Below are 19,817 nucleotides of genomic sequence, written 5' to 3'. Positions count from 1 at the left end.
AGGGGGCGTAGCTCCATCAGAGTGTCAGATTATCATAAAACCAATTAATTTATAATGTGTATATTGTTCTTGGAAGGTGTGATTGTGACCTCTGCTGTGTGATCTACCTGTACCTATATAAGGCGACCGTCTAATAGTCTATAAAGAGACAGTGATTATATTGCTAGCTTATTTATAGGTTTAATACACAGGGTAGAACTTTTTCTTTTAGTTTAATATCTACAAGACAACCAAGGATAGTATGATCAGGATGACAGAGCAGCACTCTGCAGTAGTGGAGACTCCTCAAAGAGGAAGCAAGCTCAAAATGAAGATAGCCTCCTTGAGAAAGTGAGTCCTCGCACTGTGCAACTACCTAGCTAGCTAGATATATCTACCTTTAAAATACTGCACTGATAGACATTTGCATAATTATTTTCCTGACACCTAGCTATATATATAAACTATGGTATCTAAGCAGCATCTCCTTCTCTTTACAGAAAGCAACCTCCCAAACCAACATCTGATTTCTTCTATGGTCGTGACCTGACAGCAATCCCATGCAAGGCCATCAAGCAATGGCTTCCCTCGGTCCTTGCCTCACACACTGGACCCAATGCAGGTCTCACTAAACTGGACGTTGATTCTAACACAGACCCTGAGATCACCACCGAATCGCTCGCAGGCACAAGAGACTGGAACATGCCCTCGGAATATGCGTATGGTATCTCGCTGTCTCTCTACGAGGAGGACACTACTAAAGCCAAGACTGTGATATCAGATGGTGTTGAGACCACTAAACGCTTTATAGTAGGAGAACCCAACGCTGATGTATTTGGGATACAAGCTCGAGAGAACAGTTGCATTCTTGCAATGGCTGACGGTGTGAACTGGGGCAGGAAGAGTCGCCTAGCTGCTCGCTGTGCAGTGTATGCCGTCATGGAGCATATCAACTCAAATCTACAACTCATTCAAGATCAACCAAACTCTCACACAATCTCGCAGCTGCTCCTGGATGCTGTCACTGTAAAAGCCCATGATCTCATCATGAAGAAACACGCCACGCTGACCACCCTGAGTGCAGCGATCGTCTGTGAGATGGATAAGCCTGGAGAATGGGGTCTGTTTGCTTGTTCTGTTGGTGATAGCCCTGTCTATGTCTACTGTCCACACACTCGGAAAGTCATTGAGGTAACTATTGGCTGTCACGACAAGGACGGTGGTAGGGACATGCGAATGGCAGGGGGCGTGTTGGGCCCATCGCTAGGTAGCAAGCCTGATCTTGCTAACCTGACAATCAGCTATCTACCCGTGTTTCCTGGAGACATTGTCTTCTCAACATCAGACGGAGTTTCAGATAATTTCACGAGCAAAGTGATGCGTGGGTGTGAACCAGAAGGACTGTTGCCACCGGAAACTACTGTACCATTGAGCAATTGCTGTGAGCATGTATCGCACATGACAACACGTCTCAGCGAGCATCAGGAGAAGCTTAGCGAACATTTATCAGCACAGACTATAGCAGCATGCTTGATTAATCACACGGTCGAGATCACTGAGAAGAAGAGACTGCTTAGGAGCGATTGCATTGAGAAGAATATTGATTTGCGGAGAGAGGCACTTAAAAACCCCGAGTTTGCTGATAAGTTAAATGCAGCTGTTGGTAAATTAGATCATGCTACAGTGGTGGCCTATCAAGTTGGTCAGCACACGTCTTGAAACTGTGTTGTTTGTTTTGTATTACATTTCTGTTGAAATCACTTCATCATTCTTTCTGTGTGCACACTCTAAATGTACAGGTGTATGTACTTAATATTGTTATTGATATTGTTTGTCTTGTGATCAATCATTATCGTCATAAACAACAAAGTGTTGAAAATAATTCTATGTAATCAATCGTGTAACTATGGAAGCAACGTAAGATTGCTCTATGATGACTTGTAGAATGCTTTGTACTTTGCACAGGCATCTACTATAGCCGCACTTCCTCCAAGAGTGGGGAGGCTAAGCATGCATGGAACAGGTGGAGAAACAACAACAATACAAGTTGATATTTGAAGGGGAGTGCATATAATGGGGTCATTGTCCAGGAGCTATGCATGTGAATATACCATGATCACACATGTACGTAGACAGCTAGTGTTATGTAACACATGCTGGCTATTATTCATTGCTGTATATAGATTCCTGTCTCGCACATATACACACATGCACACACATGCACACACATGTACATCACACATACATGCTCCCTTGTGACACGTACATCCTGATCTTCACAAATAGCACATGCCTATGGATATTGACTGGATATTGTAGCACATGTGTGCCTGCCTAATCATGCAATGGTAACCAATCATACTCAAATGTCAAAAAACAAACAATGATAAGTGTCACATGATTGAGCTGCGATATAAGGATAGAAATAGGAGAGACATTGTAAACACAGGTGTGAGGGTTATTGATAGATACACAGTGGAATGAATGAATGGCTACACTGAATCATGACAAACAGTTAAACAGTTTCAATCTTTGTCTCGTGTGATCTATGATGAAACACAAAACTAACAGTGGTTCCATCCCACACTTTCTTCAACACAGAGTCATCGATTCCCTTCTTGTCCATAGAGTTGTGGTTCCATTGAGAGAGATCAGAGTTTGAATCGCTTCCCTCGGGGGGTGGGCGTGTCTGACGGCCCAGGACACAGCGTCGACAGTTAAACCTGTGAGGTGTGTGTGTGTGGGGTGTGTGTGAGGTGAGATGTGTGTGTGTGGGTGGAGGGTACTCATGATACCAACAGATGCATGAAAAATAACCCATTGCCAATTTTTAATGGACCTCATTGTTAACTTAATGCCAAATAAACAGCACATGCAGATGGGTCCATTACTGCCCATTCACAATTCTAATAGGCTAGGTTGTGTTGAGATATCCAATGCAGTACAGGTGTTTGGTTGTGGGAGGCTACAAAGGCAGGTGACTACCCAGTGATGTCAACAAGGCTTGTGTTGTGTGCACTACAAAGCTTAGCTCTACAAGGAAGTACTCCAGCCACAAAACTACCCTCCACGGGTGTTCAGGTACCAGGAAATATCAGTAGGTCAATACAGCACCCAGGATGGGGAATCAGGCAGGTTGGATAATGGTGCTAGGTTTATTCAAAGGCTAGATCAAAGGCAAGTCATCAACAATCTTGCACGTACACATACCACACGGTAAAATACAATGAATTGTCTAATTATGCGAGCAATGCTGACATTCACACTTATCCCATAAAATAGGTTATTTACAAATAAGAGCATAATGATTATTGTCTTGTGTTGCTATTGTCTTCAAAATAAACAGGTTATTGTCAACACACAACACGTGTACATAGACTATGAGACATCCTTGATACACCAGGCTGGGGGGTTGATATGAGGCACATCCTCGGCTAGGGGGTTGACTTAATGAGCACACACCAATTCTACTGACAGTGGAGTTATAAATGTGAGCACCCACCCACACACCCACACACACCCACACACCCACACACACTCACGTATTGCACAACTGTATTCTTGCTGAACTAGTTACCTCTAAAGAAGGCTAACTGTGAATAGGCCAGGCATCCTGGTCCCAAATCAATAGTATGTGTACCCATCAACAAAAGCCACCTACCTCTGTATAACGTGTTCCCCAAATGATTCATTTTAAAGAGGTTCCACTGTACATGTATATAACAAGGTAGAGAGCTGTGTGTATCTATGTATATAACAAGAGGTAGAGAGCTGTGTGTATCTATGTATATAACAAGAGGTAGAGAGCTGTGTGTATCTATGTATATAACAAGAGGTAGAGAGCTGTGTGTATCTATGTATATAACAAGAGGTAGAGAGCTGTGTGTATCTATGTATATAACAAGGTAGAGAGCTGTGTGTATCTATGTATATAACAAGAGGTAGAGAGCTGTGTGTATCTATGTATATAACAAGGTAGAGAGCTGTGTGTATCTATGTATATAACAAGGTAGAGAGCTGTGTGTATCTATGTATATAACAAGAGGTAGAGAGCTGTGTGTATCTATGTATATAACAAGAGGTAGAGAGCTGTGTGTATCTATGTATATAACAAGGTAGAGAGCTGTGTGTATCTATGTATATAACAAGAGGTAGAGAGCTGTGTGTATCTATGTATGCATGAGTACCACAGGCATCCCCTATACTCAGGTACACTGGTGTGTACATCACAAACAATGATCTATCTCATGGGAAAATCAAGAAAATGAAACCCAATAATTTGCAAGTATCACACACAAACATATCATATCACGTAATTCCCCATACAAGTTGTATGGATAACAGTTAGTGAAAGCAAACACAGGGCCAGTAGAAAGGGGAGTGAGGGGAGTGAGGGGGGGTAGGAGTAGGGGGGGGTAGGAGTGGGGGGGGTAAGGGGAGTGAGGGGAGTGAGGGGGGGTAGGAGGGGGGGGGTGAGGGGAGTGGGGGGGTAGGAGTGGGGGGGTGAGGGGAGTGAGGGGGGTAAGAGTGGGGGGGGGGGGAGTAAGAGTGAGAGGGACTAACATCACATGAGCTCACAGAGGCATGCTAATAACACCCCCAGGTATCATGCATACAGGCGGAGTACTCCTGATACAGGAAAGCAGGTTAAAGTTAACATTACAGGCACACACTACTACAAATGATGCTCACCATTTTTCACCCAACTGTAGTACAATCTATCAAACAGGCCCATTTCAGAGAAAAGAAGAATCACTTTTAAAAAGTTCAGCTACAATAATTAAGCTCTGAATGCACAACCATCATACAGGCCACTCACTTGTCGTGTGTGTCTGAGTCTGTGTCTTCATTGAGTAGGAACAACCTCCGCAGGTCATCACGTGAGAAGTGCCTCTCCACGTCCTCTTCCTTATCCACCACGCAACTGCTCAGAGCTTTCTTGTGCACCTGACGCTGGAATATCTTCTCCTCAATGGAACCTGTCTGTGCGTAGTGGAGGCAACAAAGTTAGTACATTGCTCAACCTGGGTCTAGTAGGGGAGGCAGTAAAAGACTGGAGAAGGATTGTGTTTGATTATGTAACAGGGTAAAGTGTTAAGTTTTGGACTTTATCCTGTGTTGATCATAACAAACACCACGGTGTCTACCAGGTAGTGATGTCATCATGGTGTCTGCCAGCTAGTGATGTCATACACACTTCAACCCACTCTTCCCAGTAAGCTCATTATTGAAGCACCATTCAACAATAGCAAGACTACTCTTGACAATAGTCATAGCCTAGGAATGCTATCGGCCAGAGCACATCTGCTTTTCCCATAATAGGGGTCACCAGTAATTTGCATAAACTATGAATAAACCATGAATACACAGGTAGTCTCATTATCCAGTGATGAAGTCACCCACCCACACACTCAACTCACAGAGAGCAGCCGGTATATGAAAACCTGCAAGGGGGGAAATGACACAACAGTTACTGAGAATAGACCAAGGACTTGTGTACCTCCAGTACATAGTACATAGATCATTACACACAAACACTCTCCAGGGTTCAGGGTTCAAACTGTATGTGTACACTCAATGTCCTTAATTCCCATAAACTGTCTTTGGATAATAATTGCCAAAACAAAAACACTGCATGCAGTACACTTTCATACTCCATTATCCTGCGTAGGTCTATACAAGCAAACCAACCAATACAAGCTAGTGTGTGCGTGTGCTGTACAAGCAAACCGACCAGTGCGCGTGCCACAGTGTGGGTGTGCTGCACAAGCAAACCGACCAGTGCGCGTGCCACAGTGTGGGTGTGCTGCACAAGCAAATCGACCAGTGCGCGTGCCACAGTGTGGGTGTGCTGCACAAGCAAGCCGACCAGTGCGCGTGCCACAGTGTGGGTGTGCTGCACAAGCAAACCGACCAGTGCGCGTGCCACAGTGTGGGTGTGCTGCACAAGCAAACCGACCAGTGCGCGTGCCACAGTGTGGGTGTGCTGCACAAGCAAACCGACCAGTGCGCGTGCCACAGTGTGGGTGTGCTGTACAAGCAAACCGACCAGTGCATGTGCTACAGTGTGGGTGTGCTGCACAAGCAAGCCAACCAGTGCGCGTGCCACAGTGTGGGTGTGCTGCACAAGCAAACCAACCAGTGCGCGTGCCACAGTGTGCGTGTGCTGCACAAGCAAACCAACCAGTGCGCGTGCCACAGTGTGCGTGTGCTGTACAAGCAAACCGACCAGTGCATGTGCTACAGTGTGGGTGTGCTGCACAAGCAAGCCAACCAGTGCGCGTGCCACAGTGTGCGTGTGCTGTACAAGCAAACCGACCAGTGCATGTGCTACAGTGTGGGTGTGCTGCACAAGCAAACCGACCAGTGCGCGTGCCACAGTGTGGGTGTGCTGTACAAGCAAACCAACCAGTGCGCGTGCCACAGTGTGGGTGTGCTGTACAAGCAAACCAACCAGTGCGCGTGCCACAGTGTGGGTGTGCTGCACAAGCAAGCCAACCAGTGCATGTGCCACAGTGTGGGTGTGCTGCACAAGCAAGCCAACCAGTGCGCGTGCCACAGTGTGGGTGTGCTGCACAAGCAAACCAACCAGTGCGCGTGCCACAGTGTGGGTGTGCTGTACAAGCAAACCAACCAGTGCGCGTGCCACAGTGTGGGTGTGCTGTACAAGCAAGCCAACCAGTGCATGTGCTACAGTGTGGGTGTGCTGCACAAGCAAGCCAACCAGTGCATGTGCCACAGTGTGGGTGTGCTGCACAAGCAAACCAACCAGTGCGCGTGCCACAGTGTGCGTGTGCTGTACCTGTTTCTTCTGTCCATCTCTCCACACTCTAGCCATGGCTTGGTCGTCATTAGCTGGGTTCCAGTCAGGGTCAAACATGACAAGCCGATTGGCTCCGATAAGATTAAGACCACACCCGCCAGCCTTGCTGCTCAGCATGAAGATGAACTCTGGACTCTGCGGCCGATATATCACATGACTAATACATGAATATCACATGATTATTGTGCTTACGGCGAGGTCGTTGAATTTGTCGACAATTTTAGACCTTTTCTTGATAGACATTGAACCATCCAACCTGACAAACAGGTACCTGCATAGAGACCAACAGGAGCTAACACAGTGGCAGCTACACTCTCTTGTTCACCTCCGTAATCTACAAAGCTGCTCAAACATGTCGAGTGTCTGTGTGTAGTTAGAGACCAGGACCACCTTGTCATCAGTGGTTGCCTTGGTTACAGCCAGCAGTGTATCCAACACCAACAGCTTACCTGTGGAGTGTGAGGAGGTCAATATAACAAAACACCAACGCATTCGATTACACAAACAATCACCTATATGTAAGTAAACCGCCTGCGTACAGAAGCATGCTATAACATGGTTCACCTGAAAACTCTGGTTGTATTTTCTTGGGGTCAAAGTTTGCCGGATAGAGTGCTAAAGCTCCCTGAAATCCCTCCTCCCCACACACGGCCTTCTCGTGAATCAGCAGGGGGTCTGATATCAAAGGAAACATTGACCACATCAAAGGTTAGAGATCAAAGGAATCTTACGTACGGTTGCAGAGCTTCTTGAGATGTGTAATGGCAGCCAAAGATGATGACATGCCACCCTTGGCCTTGGATTTTGACGACTCAGCAGAAAGCAACCTCTGAGCAGCCTGCACAAGAAAGTTAGATAGTTTCACAACATATTATGTATGACTGCAGCACAGCCACGGCTCAGAGGGTACATACACATGTACAGATGTACAGCTGGCTTGCCTTGGACTGAGTGAAGAGCTTGTAGAGCTGTGTCTGTAATGGTGTGAGTCTGCAGCACACAACCTGCTCTGTCTTCACAGGGAGGTACTTGGTGAGAATGGCGGAGGTGCGACGAATTATACACCTACACAAATAGAGAGAGAGGGTCAGTGTTGCATCACAACGCTATCAGTATGCATCCACAACTCTTTCCGTTGTCTTCCCCACTATCCACACGACAATTAATCTCCAATCCCACACACCCACACACACCCTATCCCCCCACACATCCACCCACCTATTCACAATGGCGGCCAGCTCAGTCAGTCTCTCTCTACCCAGTCCAAACTCTTTATCAGTAGCACAAGAATCTCGTCCCCTCAGAATAGGAGTCTCAAACCTTCGCTTAAAGTCTGCAGTCGTGCCCAGTATTCCAGTGTTGACAAAATGCAACAAGCTGAAGTATTCCAGGAGGTCATTTTGAATGGGTGTTCCTGAGAGGAGAATTCTCCTGCTAGTCTGGAGCTGTGTTAGCGCCGTGTACGTCAGGTTCTCACAGTTCTTGAGTCTGTGCCCCTGTGTGTGTGTGGTGTGGGTGTGGAGGGTGTGGGGGGTTGGAGTAGTTTAAGTAAGGCAATTACGTTATAATGCCTGTACGAGCTTATTCACCTCGTCACAGATGACTAGACCCACTTTCCTCGAGTGCAGTACATGTGCATGGAGTCTAAACGTCTCGTAAGATATTATGAGGATGGGGGTGGGTGCACGACGGCCGTGCTGGTTCATAAAGGTCGTTAATGAGCGGTCGATTTCGTCCTTTGACCCCGAGTCAATGGATAGGGGATGGACCCTGCTATTAAGCCACTTAACAATCTCCTTGTGCCAGTTCTGTGAGTGTGTACCAGACAATGGAACACTAGCTGTACAATACACACGCAGTACCTTTACTAAACTGGAGGGAGTTACCACCACAGCTTTGTCAATAACAGGAGTACCTTCAGTGTGTGTGGGGTGTGTGTGTGTGGGTGGGTGTAGGGTGTGGGTGTGTGTGGGGGTGGGGTAGCTTACAGTTGGGTCCCTGTCTCAGTAGTGTCCACATTAGGGCAATGCATTGTAAAGTCTTGCCGAGTCCCTGAGAGGAATCAAACATAACATCTTTCAACAGCCATAACTTGAGTATCGTTGATCCAATGTCAACATTTTTATGATTTTCTGAAAGCTTAGAAAGAGACCTTTCAAATTATGTGTTAAAATCAAAAATTTCGTAGGGGCCATAATTTACCATTTTTCGGCCTTGGACCATGGGCTATTATCCATGGTATCGCCAAATTGGGAAATACTTTTATCTCTCAAATATAAACACCATTTGAAAGGTCTCCTTCTAAGCTTTCAGAAAATCAAAGAATCGTTGAAATTGGCTTCACGGAATTTAAGTTATGGTAACTGAAAGAGTCCTTACCATTTCGTCGGCCATAATACAGCCGTAATTATCAGGAATGGTGTCTCCATTGACACAGTCCCACATGAACTTGACCCCTTCTCTCTGATGAGGTCGCAGCACCTTCGCCAGATGAGGGTCCACCACCACTGCAGGGGGTAATGGGTGGGGGTAATACGGAACAGGGGGTGGGGGTTAGGGGGCTTACCGTGGACATCTTTCTTGGACCTGTAGATGAGACAAGAAGTGAGTTAGAAGAATTGAATGTTTTTTCTACATGTACATGTAGTTAAAAAGTTGCCTACGTACATCATTCAATATTGAAAAAACAAATTATGGTCAACACACACACACACAGTACAAGTATACAGCAGCTCACATGTCCACTGACAGCTTCTCATGAGCAGAGAGTTCCTTTGGTGTGTACAACACCAGTGCCCCTTCCTCGTACGGATCATGTAATGCCGCTCGCACTCCAGACCTAGAGCAGTGTCCCATTCCAAATCAAAGATTCCAATACACAAACACTCACCGTCTCATTCCCAGTCCACGCTTCAGTGAGGAAGAGCTATAGTTTAGTATAGGGACTTTGAACGGTTTGGCCAGAATCAGTTTAATCCTCTCCTCCTGCAGTGAGCCCATAATTATATACATACTAGGAATAATTCGATAATCAAATACTCACATGGCTAGAGGAATGGTCGCAAGTATCGTCACTAGCAGGGGGTGGTCTGGGCAGTGGAGATAGGGGCAGTCTCGAGGTAACAGATCCCCTCTTTTTCTGTATATATATATATATATATATAGCGATATTTAGCAAGGAACACACACGATGTATTGTACCTTTGGTGGTGTGTCTACATTCTCTGCAAGGTCACTACTCCGCTTGAGCAGTTGACTGGGTGCAAAAGACCGCCTCTGTGTACGTGTACATGTGTGTGTGTGTGTTGTTGTGTGTGGGGGGGGGGCAATGACAACTGCAATGACAGCATTATACGCAATTGGATTCACCATGTCTAAGACGCCTTTATTTTCTCCAGAAACAAACACTTCTTCTCAACTTTACTGTAAAAACTTTGGAATTTCCCAGCTAAAAATTTGAAATTAGGGGAAAGGTCGTCTATAGGAAGAAGCTGTTGTGTACCAGCCACGCCCATCTTCTTCCACAAGCAAGCCACTTGTCCAGTCCACTGCCTTGCTCACCAGCTTGCCTCCGGTACAGTACAGAGAGATGGCTGCTAATGGAACAGATGCTGCACAGCCTACAGTTGATGAGGTGCTGCTGGATGGAGTCTACGATAACTTGGAGACTATAGGGTAAATGTCATAGCTAATTCTAATCTCAATTCATAGCTAGCTAGCAGGTTTTAGGTACAGCATGCAGAATTTACTGAGAAACTTGCTTGCAACTTTCCACGCACCATCACAGCTAAGCACACCCACCCCACATACCCCACATACCCCACACACACACCCACCCACTACACACACAGCTACACAGGTCCCCTGCTGAATGACGACACCCTATCCACTGCAATCCAGCAAGGCCTGTCCTCTACTCTCTACAAGGAGCTGGTCTTACAACTGTGCGCCTCCTTACAGCAACTCTGCTCCCTGGAATGCCGAGTCAGCAGTCCACAGGTACCAGAGGACCTAGAAGCATTTCAGCTTGAGTTGAGATCTTTGCTACGGGAGATGGATTGTCATCACAAGAGTTTGATGGAGAGTGTAGATGTTCTGGGGGACTACCATAAGAGATTATTACTAGTGGATTACCTTCTCTCTGAGTTGATGGCTGCAAGGCTGGTGGGACAGGATGAGGACATGGATACTGGGCAAAGTGTGAGGAGGTGTGATGGCCTAACTGATTGTATTATGATTCTTATTTCTACAGGGCAGTATTCCGGCTAGTTTGTCTGCTATTCTGAGAGTTTATGAGATCAAGCAACCTCCTGCTAATGTCACTGTGAAGCAGATCTTTGATAAAATAATAGGCTCGGTAAATCCTTCCGTTTACACCCACACCCTCACTACTCACACACACCCCACTACTCCACACACACCCCCTCACTACTCCACACACACACACACACACACACACAGACTCGTGAAGCCGTTAGCAAGGCCCCTCCCGCCCACCTCCTCCCTAGTCTATTGGGCCAGTCCCTCAGCGCAGAGCAGTGGGACACTCTGGACAAGATCAACATCAGCCTCACTAGCGAGTACGAGGTACGACGCAAGATGTTACTAACACGTTGTGATGTCACAGTGCAGTCGTTCAGATGGTCTGACAGGATCAAGGTGAGAGGTAGCATGTGTTAATATAACCTCTAATGAAACTGACTATTCTGTACAGTGGACTGTACAGTCGATTGCAGTGGACTTGTAACAGAGAATTACCAAACAGCAAAATTGTTAAACCCTAAATTTGCCTAGCAAGATTACTCGATAATATTGGGCAATCTGTTTTGCTGTTGCAAGTGCACTGCAATCCACCGATAGAATATTGTGCCAGTGCGTGTCTGTTCTGATAGAATATTGTGCCAGTGCGTGTCTGTTCTGATAGAATATTGTGCCAGTGCGTGTCTGTTCTGATAGAATATTGTGCCAGTGTGTGTCTGTTCTGATAGAATATTGTGCCAGTGCGTGTCTGTTCTGATAGAATATTGTGCCAGTGCGTGTCTGTTCTGATAGAATATTGTGCCAGTGCGTGTCTGTTCTGATAGAATATTGTGCCAGTGCGTGTCTGTTCTGATAGAATATTGTGCCAGTGCGTGTCTGTTCTGATAGAATATTGTGCCAGTGTGTGTCTGTTCTGATAGAATATTGTGCCAGTGCGTGTCTGTTCTGATAGAATATTGTGCCAGTGTGTGTCTGTTCTGATAGAATATTGTGCCAGTGTGTGTCTGTTCCAGAACAAAAACTGTTACTCTATAAATTGATAATTGCTGCAGGGCAAAGAGGAGGAGTTCAGCCGTGTGTACCAGTCCCACAGACAGCAGCTCAGTGGGTCTGCTCCAGTGTCTCTATCTCGAGTACTAGCGGCCAAACCCGACCTACTCACAGTGGAGAAGACCAACAGTGCGGCCGTGAGGGAGAATACTCAGTGCTCTGTCAACAAGGTTCTCATTGGAAAGGTGAGGATGGAGAGAGAGAGAGTGGTGTATAGGGCCAGCAATCTTAGTATAATAAGTGTTCAATGCATGTGTAATATACGTGTGCAACCTGGCCGGTGCCTTTTTGTGTCCAGTGTAATAGTTATACAACGTATGTACCGTATAGCGGGTAATTTTCGTATGAACTGCCCAATTAAATATTTCGTATTAAAAAAATATTCGTACAGCTCAGGATAGTGACGCACAGCTCAGGATAGTGACGCACAGCTCAGGATAGTGACGCACAGCTCAGGATAGTGACGCACAGCTCAGGATAGTGACGCACAGCTCAGGATAGTGACGCACAGCTCAGGATAGTGACGCACAGCTCAGGATAGTGACGCACAGCTCAGGATAGTGACGCACAGCTCAGGATAGTGACGCACAGCTCAGGATAGTGACGCACAGCTCAGGATAGTGACGCACAGCTCATGATAATGACGTACAGCTCAGGATAGTGACGCACAGCTCAGGATAGTGACGCACAGCTCAGGATAGTGACGCACAGCTCATGATAATGACGTACAGCTCAGGATAGTGACGCACAGCTCAGGATAGTGACGCACAGCTCAGGATAGTGACGCACAGCTCAGGGTAGTGACGTACAGCTCAGGATAGTGACGCACAGCTCAGGATAGTGACGCACAGCTCAGGGTAGTGACGCACAGCTCAGGATAGTGACGCACAGCTCAGGATAGTGACGCACAGCTCAGGATAGTGACGCACAGCTCAGGATAGTGACGTACAGCTCAGGATAGTGACGCACAGCTCATGATAGTGACGCACAGCTCAGGATAGTGACGCACAGCTCAGGATAGTGACGCACAGCTCAGGATAGTGACGCACAGCTCAGGATAGTGACGCACAGCTCAGGATAGTGACGCACAGCTCAGGATAGTGACGCACAGCTCAGGATAGTGACGCACAGCTCAGGATAGTGACGCACAGCTCAGGATAGTGACGCACAGCTCAGGATAGTGACGCACAGCTCAGGATAGTGACGCACAGCTCAGGATAGTGACGCACAGCTCAGGATAGTGACGCACAGCTCAGGATAGTGACGCACAGCTCAGGATAGTGACGCACAGCTCAGGATAGTGACGCACAGCTCAGGATAGTGACGCACAGCTCAGGATAGTGACGCACAGCTCAGGGTAGTGACGCACAGCTCAGGGTAGTGACGCACAGCTCAGGATAGTGACGCACAGCTCAGGGTAGTGACGCACAGCTCAGGATAGTGACGCACAGCTCAGGGTAGTGACGCACAGCTCAGGATAGTGACGCACAGCTCATGATAGTGACGCACAGCTCAGGATAGTGACGCACAGCTCAGGATAGTGACGCACAGCTCAGGATAGTGACGCACAGCTCAGGATAGTGACGCACAGCTCAGGATAGTGACGTACAGCTCAGGATAGTGACGCACAGCTCATGATAGTGACGCACAGCTCAGGATAGTGACGCACAGCTCAGGATAGTGACGCACAGCTCAGGATAGTGACGCACAGCTCAGGATAGTGACGCACAGCTCAGGATAGTGACGCACAGCTCAGGATAGTGACGCACAGCTCAGGATAGTGACGCACAGCTCAGGATAGTGACGCACAGCTCAGGGTAGTGACGCACAGCTCAGGGTAGTGACGCACAGCTCAGGGTAGTGACGCACAGCTCAGGATAGTGACGCACAGCTCAGGGTAGTGACGCACAGCTCAGGATAGTGACGCACAGCTCAGGGTAGTGACGCACAGCTCAGGGTAGTGACGCACAGCTCAGGGTAGTGACGCACAGCTCAGGATAGTGACGCACAGCTCATGATAGTGACGCACAGCTCAGGATAGTGACGCACAGCTCAGGATAGTGACGCACAGCTCAGGATAGTGACGCACAGCTCAGGATAGTGACGCACAGCTCAGGATAGTGACGTACAGCTCAGGATAGTGACGCACAGCTCATGATAGTGACGCACAGCTCAGGATAGTGACGCACAGCTCAGGATAGTGACGCACAGCTCAGGATAGTGACGCACAGCTCAGGATAGTGACGCACAGCTCAGGATAGTGACGCACAGCTCAGGATAGTGACGCACAGCTCAGGATAGTGACGCACAGCTCAGGATAGTGACGCACAGCTCAGGATAGTGACGCACAGCTCAGGATAGTGACGCACAGCTCAGGATAGTGACGCACAGCTCAGGATAGTGACGCACAGCTCAGGGTAGTGACGCACAGCTCAGGATAGTGACGCACAGCTCAGGATAGTGACGCACAGCTCATGATAGTGACGCACAGCTCAGGATAGTGACGCACAGCTCAGGATAGTGACGCACAGCTCAGGATAGTGACGCACAGCTCAGGATAGTGACGTACAGCTCAGGATAGTGACGCACAGCTCAGGATAGTGACGCACAGCTCAGGATAGTGACGCACAGCTCAGGATAGTGACGCACAGCTCAGGATAGTGACGCACAGCTCAGGATAGTGACGCACAGCTCAGGGTAGTGACGCACAGCTCAGGGTAGTGACGCACAGCTCAGGATAGTGACGCACAGCTCAGGATAGTGACGCACAGCTCAGGATAGTGACGCACAGCTCAGGATAGTGACGCACAGCTCAGGATAGTGACGCACAGCTCAGGGTAGTGACGCACAGCTCAGGGTAGTGACGCACAGCTCAGGGTAGTGACGCACAGCTCAGGATAGTGACGCACAGCTCAGGATAGTGACGCACAGCTCAGGATAGTGACGCACAGCTCAGGGTAGTGACGCACAGCTCAGGATAGTGACGCACAGCTCAGGATAGTGACGCACAGCTCAGGGTAGTGACGCACAGCTCAGGATAGTGACGCACAGCTCAGGATAGTGACGCACAGCTCAGGATAGCTCAGGATAGTGACGCACAGCTCAGGATAGTGACGCACAGCTCAGGATAGTGACGCACAGCTCAGGATAGTGACGCACAGCTCAGGATAGTGACGCACAGCTCAGGATAGTGACGCACAGCTCAGGATAGTGACGCACAGCTCAGGATAGTGACGCACAGCTCAGGATAGTGACGCACAGCTCAGGGTAGTGACGCACAGCTCAGGGTAGTGACGCACAGCTCAGGATAGTGACGCACAGCTCAGGATAGTGACGCACAGCTCAGGGTAGTGACGCACAGCTCAGGATAGTGACGCACAGCTCAGGATAGTGACGCACAGCTCAGGATAGTGACGCACAGCTCAGGATAGTGACGCACAGCTCAGGATAGTGACGCACAGCTCAGGATAGTGACGCACAGCTCAGGATAGTGACGCACAGCTCAGGATAGTGACGCACAGCTCAGGATAGTGACGCACAGCTCAGGATAGTGACGCACAGCTCAGGATAGTGACGCACAGCTCAGGATAGTGACGCACAGCTCATGATAGTGACGCACAGCTCAGGATAGTGACGCACAGCTCATGATAGTGACGCACAGCTCAGGATAGTGACGCACAGCTCAGGATAGTGACGCACAGCTCAGGATAGTGACGCACAGCTCAGGATAGTGACGCACAGCTCAGGATAGTGACGCACAGCTCAGGATAGTGACGCACAGCTCAGGATAGTGACGCACAGCTCAGGGTAGTGACGCACAGCTCAGGGTAGTGACGCACAGCTCAGGATAGTGACGCACAGCTCAGGATAGTGACGCACAGCTCAGGATAGTGACGCACAGCTCAGGGTAGTGACGCACAGCTCAGGATAGTGACGCACAGCTCAGGATAGTGACGCACAGCTCAGGATAGTGACGCACAGCTCAGGATAGTGACGCACAGCTCAGGATAGTGACGCACAGCTCAGGATAGTGACGCACAGCTCAGGATAGTGACGCACAGCTCAGGATAGTGACGCACAGCTCAGGATAGTGACGCACAGCTCAGGATAGTGACGCACAGCTCAGGATAGTGACGCACAGCTCAGGATAGTGACGCACAGCTCAGGATAGTGACGCACAGCTCAGGATAGTGACGTACAGCTCAGGATAGTGACGCACAGCTCAGGGTAGTGACGCACAGCTCAGGATAGTGACGCACAGCTCAGGGTAGTGACGCACAGCTCATGATAGTGACGCACAGCTCAGGATAGTGACGTACAGCTCAGGATAGTGACGCACAGCTCAGGGTAGTGACGCACAGCTCAGGATAGTGACGCACAGCTCAGGGTAGTGACGCACAGCTCATGATAGTGACGCACAGCTCATGATAGTGACGCACAGCTCAGGGTAGTGACGCACAGCTCAGGATAGTGACGCACAGCTCAGGATAGTGACGTACAGCTCAGGATAGTGACGTAGAACCTATTAATTTCACAGTTTTAATGTTCGGACGATACTTTACAATACAAAAATACGAAAATTTCCACTATACGAAAAGAACGTACTATACAGTCAGAGTATGTAACTATATCCACACAATAACGATGGTCTACTACTCTTGCTCCCATTGCCAGGTTCCTGATCGAGGGGGGCGTCCCCGAGAGACACGCCCACCTCCACAGATGCCTGCATTCAAAACACGTACAACCGACTCGCAAGACCAAAGAAAAGGGGGCGGGGCTCGTGGAAGAGGAGGTAGCAAAGGACGAGTGCAAGGAAGTAAGAAAATGTGCTCAGTATTATTATAATTATTGAGGTCTCATATATGCAGGTTGGTCTCAAGGAAAGAAGGGCGGGGCCAAAGGTGGCAGCTGGCAACAAGACAAAGGTTCCCATGGCAACCAACAACAAGGCGGAGGGAAGCAAAAACAGTACTTTTCTTAGCAATCAACTGTTTGATAGTGTTTGATTTTTGATCCAATCTGTACAATAATTATAATAATGCTGACTATCAAATTTTATTATTTGAACACTATACCATGAAAATTAATTGATTTAATACAGCGTACAAAATGAGTAATAATTAAATAATTAAGAACCCTAGTTCCTTATATATCATGTGATAGATATAACCAATCAAATCAGTCTATTGCCGTAGTTTCTATGACAACATCCGTTAGTCCTGCTCCTTTGAAGATTCCTCGTGAATTGGCTACAAGTTTTGCTGAGTCAGTATTCGAGACAATCTCCAATCTGAGTGATCCCATGTACTCGCCCGAACACAGTGTCCAAAAGTGTGGGCTGTGGACCTGGACCACCCCCTCCTGCTCGTACACCTGTGTGTGTGTGTGGATGTGAGGGTGTGGGTGTGGGTGTGTGGAGGGAGGCAATGAAAGTATTGGGCGACTGTTTGGACTACACTATGATAATTATGATACTCTTAGAGCTACAGAATGCATGTTGAAACTGGACCTACCAAACTCATGCTATATCTTACAAAGTTAGTTTCAGAGTTAGGCCCGAAAGTGTCGCTGTTCTAAGCACACTAATAATTATGCATACTATATACTTGTGGAATTCTTCCCTAACCTAAGATATGAGTCAGACACCACTCACTTTTCTGACAGCCTCCTGTAGGACATGCTCCAGTGAGGATGGTGTACGCTGCATGAGGACCCCCGTGGACTCTGTCAGCAGGGGGTACACACTGTGGGGGGTATCATGTACTTAAAGCCTTTGATGTTTTGTGAGGTACATACCTGACAATGATGAGGGCTGCAATAAACATGGAGCAGATGGGGTCAGCCATCATCCAACCAAAGGACTGGATAAGGAGAGAGGAGATGATCACTCCTACACTGCCCAGAGTGTCCGCTAAGATGTGCAGGAAAATCCCTGTGTGTGTGTGTGTGGGGGGGGGTGGGTGGGGTGGTGGGGGGGTGAGGAATATCAAGGTACATGACACCCTACAAATGCTGTAATCGTTTGAGGGGGTCAATTTTCTAGTACTGGTAATGATCTCTCACCTTGCATGATTTGTGTCCTCCCTGATCCGTGTGAGTGGCCGTGACCATCGCCATGAGAGTGACCATGTCCTGGGGAAATGATAGAGGGATTGAACCAAGAACCAAGATACCTTAATAATATAAAGTACAAGAAAAACGAACTATTTGGCAAGCTACTTTTATAGGAGGTCATAGCTTCACTAAGCAATGTGTAGCTCTAGACAAGGCCTATCACATGACATGCTCAGACAATTTAGAAGGGCAAAAACTGTCAATTTGCTAGTCAACATTGTGTACAAGCAGTCTCACCACCTCCTCCTCCTCCGTGCTGGAAGACGAATATTCCCACGAGGTTGACAATGAACCCTCCCACGGAAATGACCATCAGACGATCGTGAGACACTTCAGGGGGTTCAAATGCTCTCTGGGGGGTAGGGAGAGAGGGGGGGGGGCAGTTTAAGGGACACCGTTGTGATTGACTGTGTAACTTTGTACGTAGTTTTAGCAATCTCATGTAATGGGAAACTGAGGACTGGCTGAATCACAACAACAAAACAGTTTCCTTAACTACCAGGAAACCACATCACTACCCACATGGCTATATCACTGCCACGGACCTACTGCCCACACGGCTACTTTGGGCTGACCTCGATAGCTTCAGCAAATATGAAGAAACCAATGAAGAGTAGAAACAGTGCATTGACGAACCCAGCGATCACCTCAGCCCTCACATACCTGCAAGGCCATGAGGAGAGACACAGTTTACAAGTGTGAGTGTATCACTAAGTTTTGTAGGTAAAGTAAATGTTCTGCTATTTCAATGTTGAGCACTTATTAATTTTTGCTGGTATCATATTCATAATTACTTGTGATGATATTCATTGCATTTTCCAATAATTATGCGTGCAAGATAAATTTTTGCGATTTTAGTCTCATTCGCAGAAATAGCAGAAATTAAATCCCCGCGAAAATATGTCACCTTAAGATATGTCATAAGTCCATTAAACAAAAAGTTGAACACACTATTTCATGTAAAAGGGACCTCTCCAACAAAACTAGCAATTAAATATTTATTTGATAAATACCCCGAGGGCTTACCCGAAGGAGAACCTCTCATTGGGCGCCCAGTTGGCCACCACGGTAGCAACCAGTCCGGCTAGTAGAGCTGTGCAATCAAAGAACATGTGGAATGAGTCAGAGATGAGGCCGAGGCTGTTGGTCCACATTCCATACAGCAGCTCCACAAACGCAAACGAGAGATTGATTAAGAGAAAGAAGAAGAGATTTCTGGTGGCCGGCTCTGAGAGAATGGCTCTGTGGAGGATAGGTATATGGTATTCAGCATATTTGATGGAAAATGTCACTACCTACGTCTACTTTATTGGATGTGTTGGGAAGAGAGTTAACAAAATTGTATACGTACATATGTACGTAAGTTATGTAGCACACAACTTAAACCATTGGTGTTTGAGCTGCCTACGTACCTGGCCCATTTCTTGACTGTGCCCGAGAGACTGATGCTTGGTTTGACCTCACTGCCTGAATAATTGTCAAAACTTACTGAAACGTCTTGTGTATGTTGAGGGAGGAGAGTGGCTGTAGAGCCGTGACTGTGACTGTGTGTGCTCATCTCTACATACGCTTGGACAGGTCGCCTTTC

The 19,817-nt window shown here is 47.6% G+C and overlaps 4 protein-coding genes across 5 annotated transcripts; 2 read left to right on the top strand and 2 right to left on the bottom strand.

The window, feature by feature from the left end:
- The first annotated feature begins 40 nt into the window (after positions 1-40).
- Positions 41-1,861, top strand: LOC135335543 (PP2C-like domain-containing protein CG9801). Its single transcript, XM_064531071.1, has 2 exons — positions 41-330; positions 480-1,861. The coding sequence occupies exons 1-2, from the start codon at positions 242-244 to the stop codon at positions 1,696-1,698; spliced, it is 1,308 nt and encodes a 435-aa protein (XP_064387141.1). The 5' UTR covers positions 41-241; the 3' UTR covers positions 1,699-1,861.
- Positions 1,862-2,348: 487 nt separating this feature from the next.
- LOC135335528 (DNA repair and recombination protein RAD54-like) lies at positions 2,349-10,320 on the bottom strand. Its single transcript, XM_064531056.1, has 20 exons — positions 10,172-10,320; positions 10,004-10,078; positions 9,846-9,941; positions 9,693-9,787; positions 9,540-9,641; positions 9,369-9,388; positions 9,182-9,309; positions 8,791-8,854; positions 8,665-8,717; positions 8,392-8,610; positions 8,021-8,298; positions 7,744-7,867; positions 7,538-7,640; positions 7,367-7,477; positions 7,128-7,251; positions 6,995-7,073; positions 6,782-6,937; positions 5,400-5,423; positions 4,799-4,962; positions 2,349-2,702 (listed from the first exon to the last, which is right to left on the bottom strand). The coding sequence occupies exons 1-20, from the start codon at positions 10,172-10,174 to the stop codon at positions 2,495-2,497; spliced, it is 2,226 nt and encodes a 741-aa protein (XP_064387126.1). The 5' UTR covers positions 10,175-10,320; the 3' UTR covers positions 2,349-2,494.
- A 20-nt stretch (positions 10,321-10,340) lies between these two features.
- Positions 10,341-17,187, top strand: LOC135335532 (protein FAM98A-like). Its single transcript, XM_064531061.1, has 7 exons — positions 10,341-10,477; positions 10,654-11,002; positions 11,055-11,159; positions 11,264-11,461; positions 12,115-12,297; positions 16,787-16,931; positions 16,984-17,187. Exons 1-7 carry the CDS (start codon positions 10,392-10,394, stop codon positions 17,094-17,096), a joined length of 1,179 nt encoding a protein of 392 aa, XP_064387131.1. The 5' UTR covers positions 10,341-10,391; the 3' UTR covers positions 17,097-17,187.
- Positions 17,157-19,787, bottom strand: LOC135335534 (zinc transporter 7-like). 2 transcript variants are annotated; one of them, XM_064531063.1, is made up of 8 exons: positions 19,642-19,787; positions 19,256-19,471; positions 18,805-18,892; positions 18,467-18,581; positions 18,179-18,247; positions 17,912-18,047; positions 17,769-17,859; positions 17,157-17,488 (listed from the first exon to the last, which is right to left on the bottom strand). In XM_064531063.1, exons 1-8 carry the CDS (start codon positions 19,785-19,787, stop codon positions 17,294-17,296), a joined length of 1,056 nt encoding a protein of 351 aa, XP_064387133.1. In that variant the 3' UTR covers positions 17,157-17,293. The 2 variants fall into 2 exon arrangements, with proteins under 2 accessions (XP_064387133.1, XP_064387134.1); XM_064531064.1 differs by having other exon boundaries at positions 18,470-18,581.
- Between the last annotated feature and the right edge of the window lie 30 nt (positions 19,788-19,817).

This window comes from Halichondria panicea, chromosome 4, assembly GCF_963675165.1.
Source record: "Halichondria panicea chromosome 4, odHalPani1.1, whole genome shotgun sequence".
Taxonomy (NCBI): domain Eukaryota; kingdom Metazoa; phylum Porifera; class Demospongiae; order Suberitida; family Halichondriidae; genus Halichondria; species Halichondria panicea.
Note: the sequence above shows the minus strand (reverse complement) of the source record. Positions and strands in the feature narration are given on the sequence as shown.

Coding starts and splice junctions, on each gene's coding strand:
- LOC135335543 (XM_064531071.1), top strand. CDS start 242: ATGATCAGGATGACAGAGCAGCACTCTGCAGTAGTGGAGACTCCTCAA. Junction 331..479: donor AAGATAGCCTCCTTGAGAAA/GTGAGTCCTCGC, acceptor TTCTCTTTACAG/AAAGCAACCTCCCAAACCAA.
- LOC135335528 (XM_064531056.1), bottom strand. Junction 7,641..7,743: donor AGCTCTTCACTCAGTCCAAG/GCAAGCCAGCTG, acceptor TTTCTTGTGCAG/GCTGCTCAGAGGTTGCTTTC. Junction 7,478..7,537: donor TCTCAAGAAGCTCTGCAACC/GTACGTAAGATT, acceptor CTTTGATATCAG/ACCCCCTGCTGATTCACGAG.
- LOC135335532 (XM_064531061.1), top strand. CDS start 10,392: ATGGCTGCTAATGGAACAGATGCTGCACAGCCTACAGTTGATGAGGTG. Junction 10,478..10,653: donor GATAACTTGGAGACTATAGG/GTAAATGTCATA, acceptor CTACACACACAG/CTACACAGGTCCCCTGCTGA. Junction 11,462..12,114: donor GATGGTCTGACAGGATCAAG/GTGAGAGGTAGC, acceptor TAATTGCTGCAG/GGCAAAGAGGAGGAGTTCAG.
- LOC135335534 (XM_064531063.1), bottom strand. CDS start 19,787: ATGAGCACACACAGTCACAGTCACGGCTCTACAGCCACTCTCCTCCCT. Junction 18,893..19,255: donor AATGAGAGGTTCTCCTTCGG/GTAAGCCCTCGG, acceptor ATGGCCTTGCAG/GTATGTGAGGGCTGAGGTGA. Junction 18,048..18,178: donor GAGGACACAAATCATGCAAG/GTGAGAGATCAT, acceptor ACACACACACAG/GGATTTTCCTGCACATCTTA.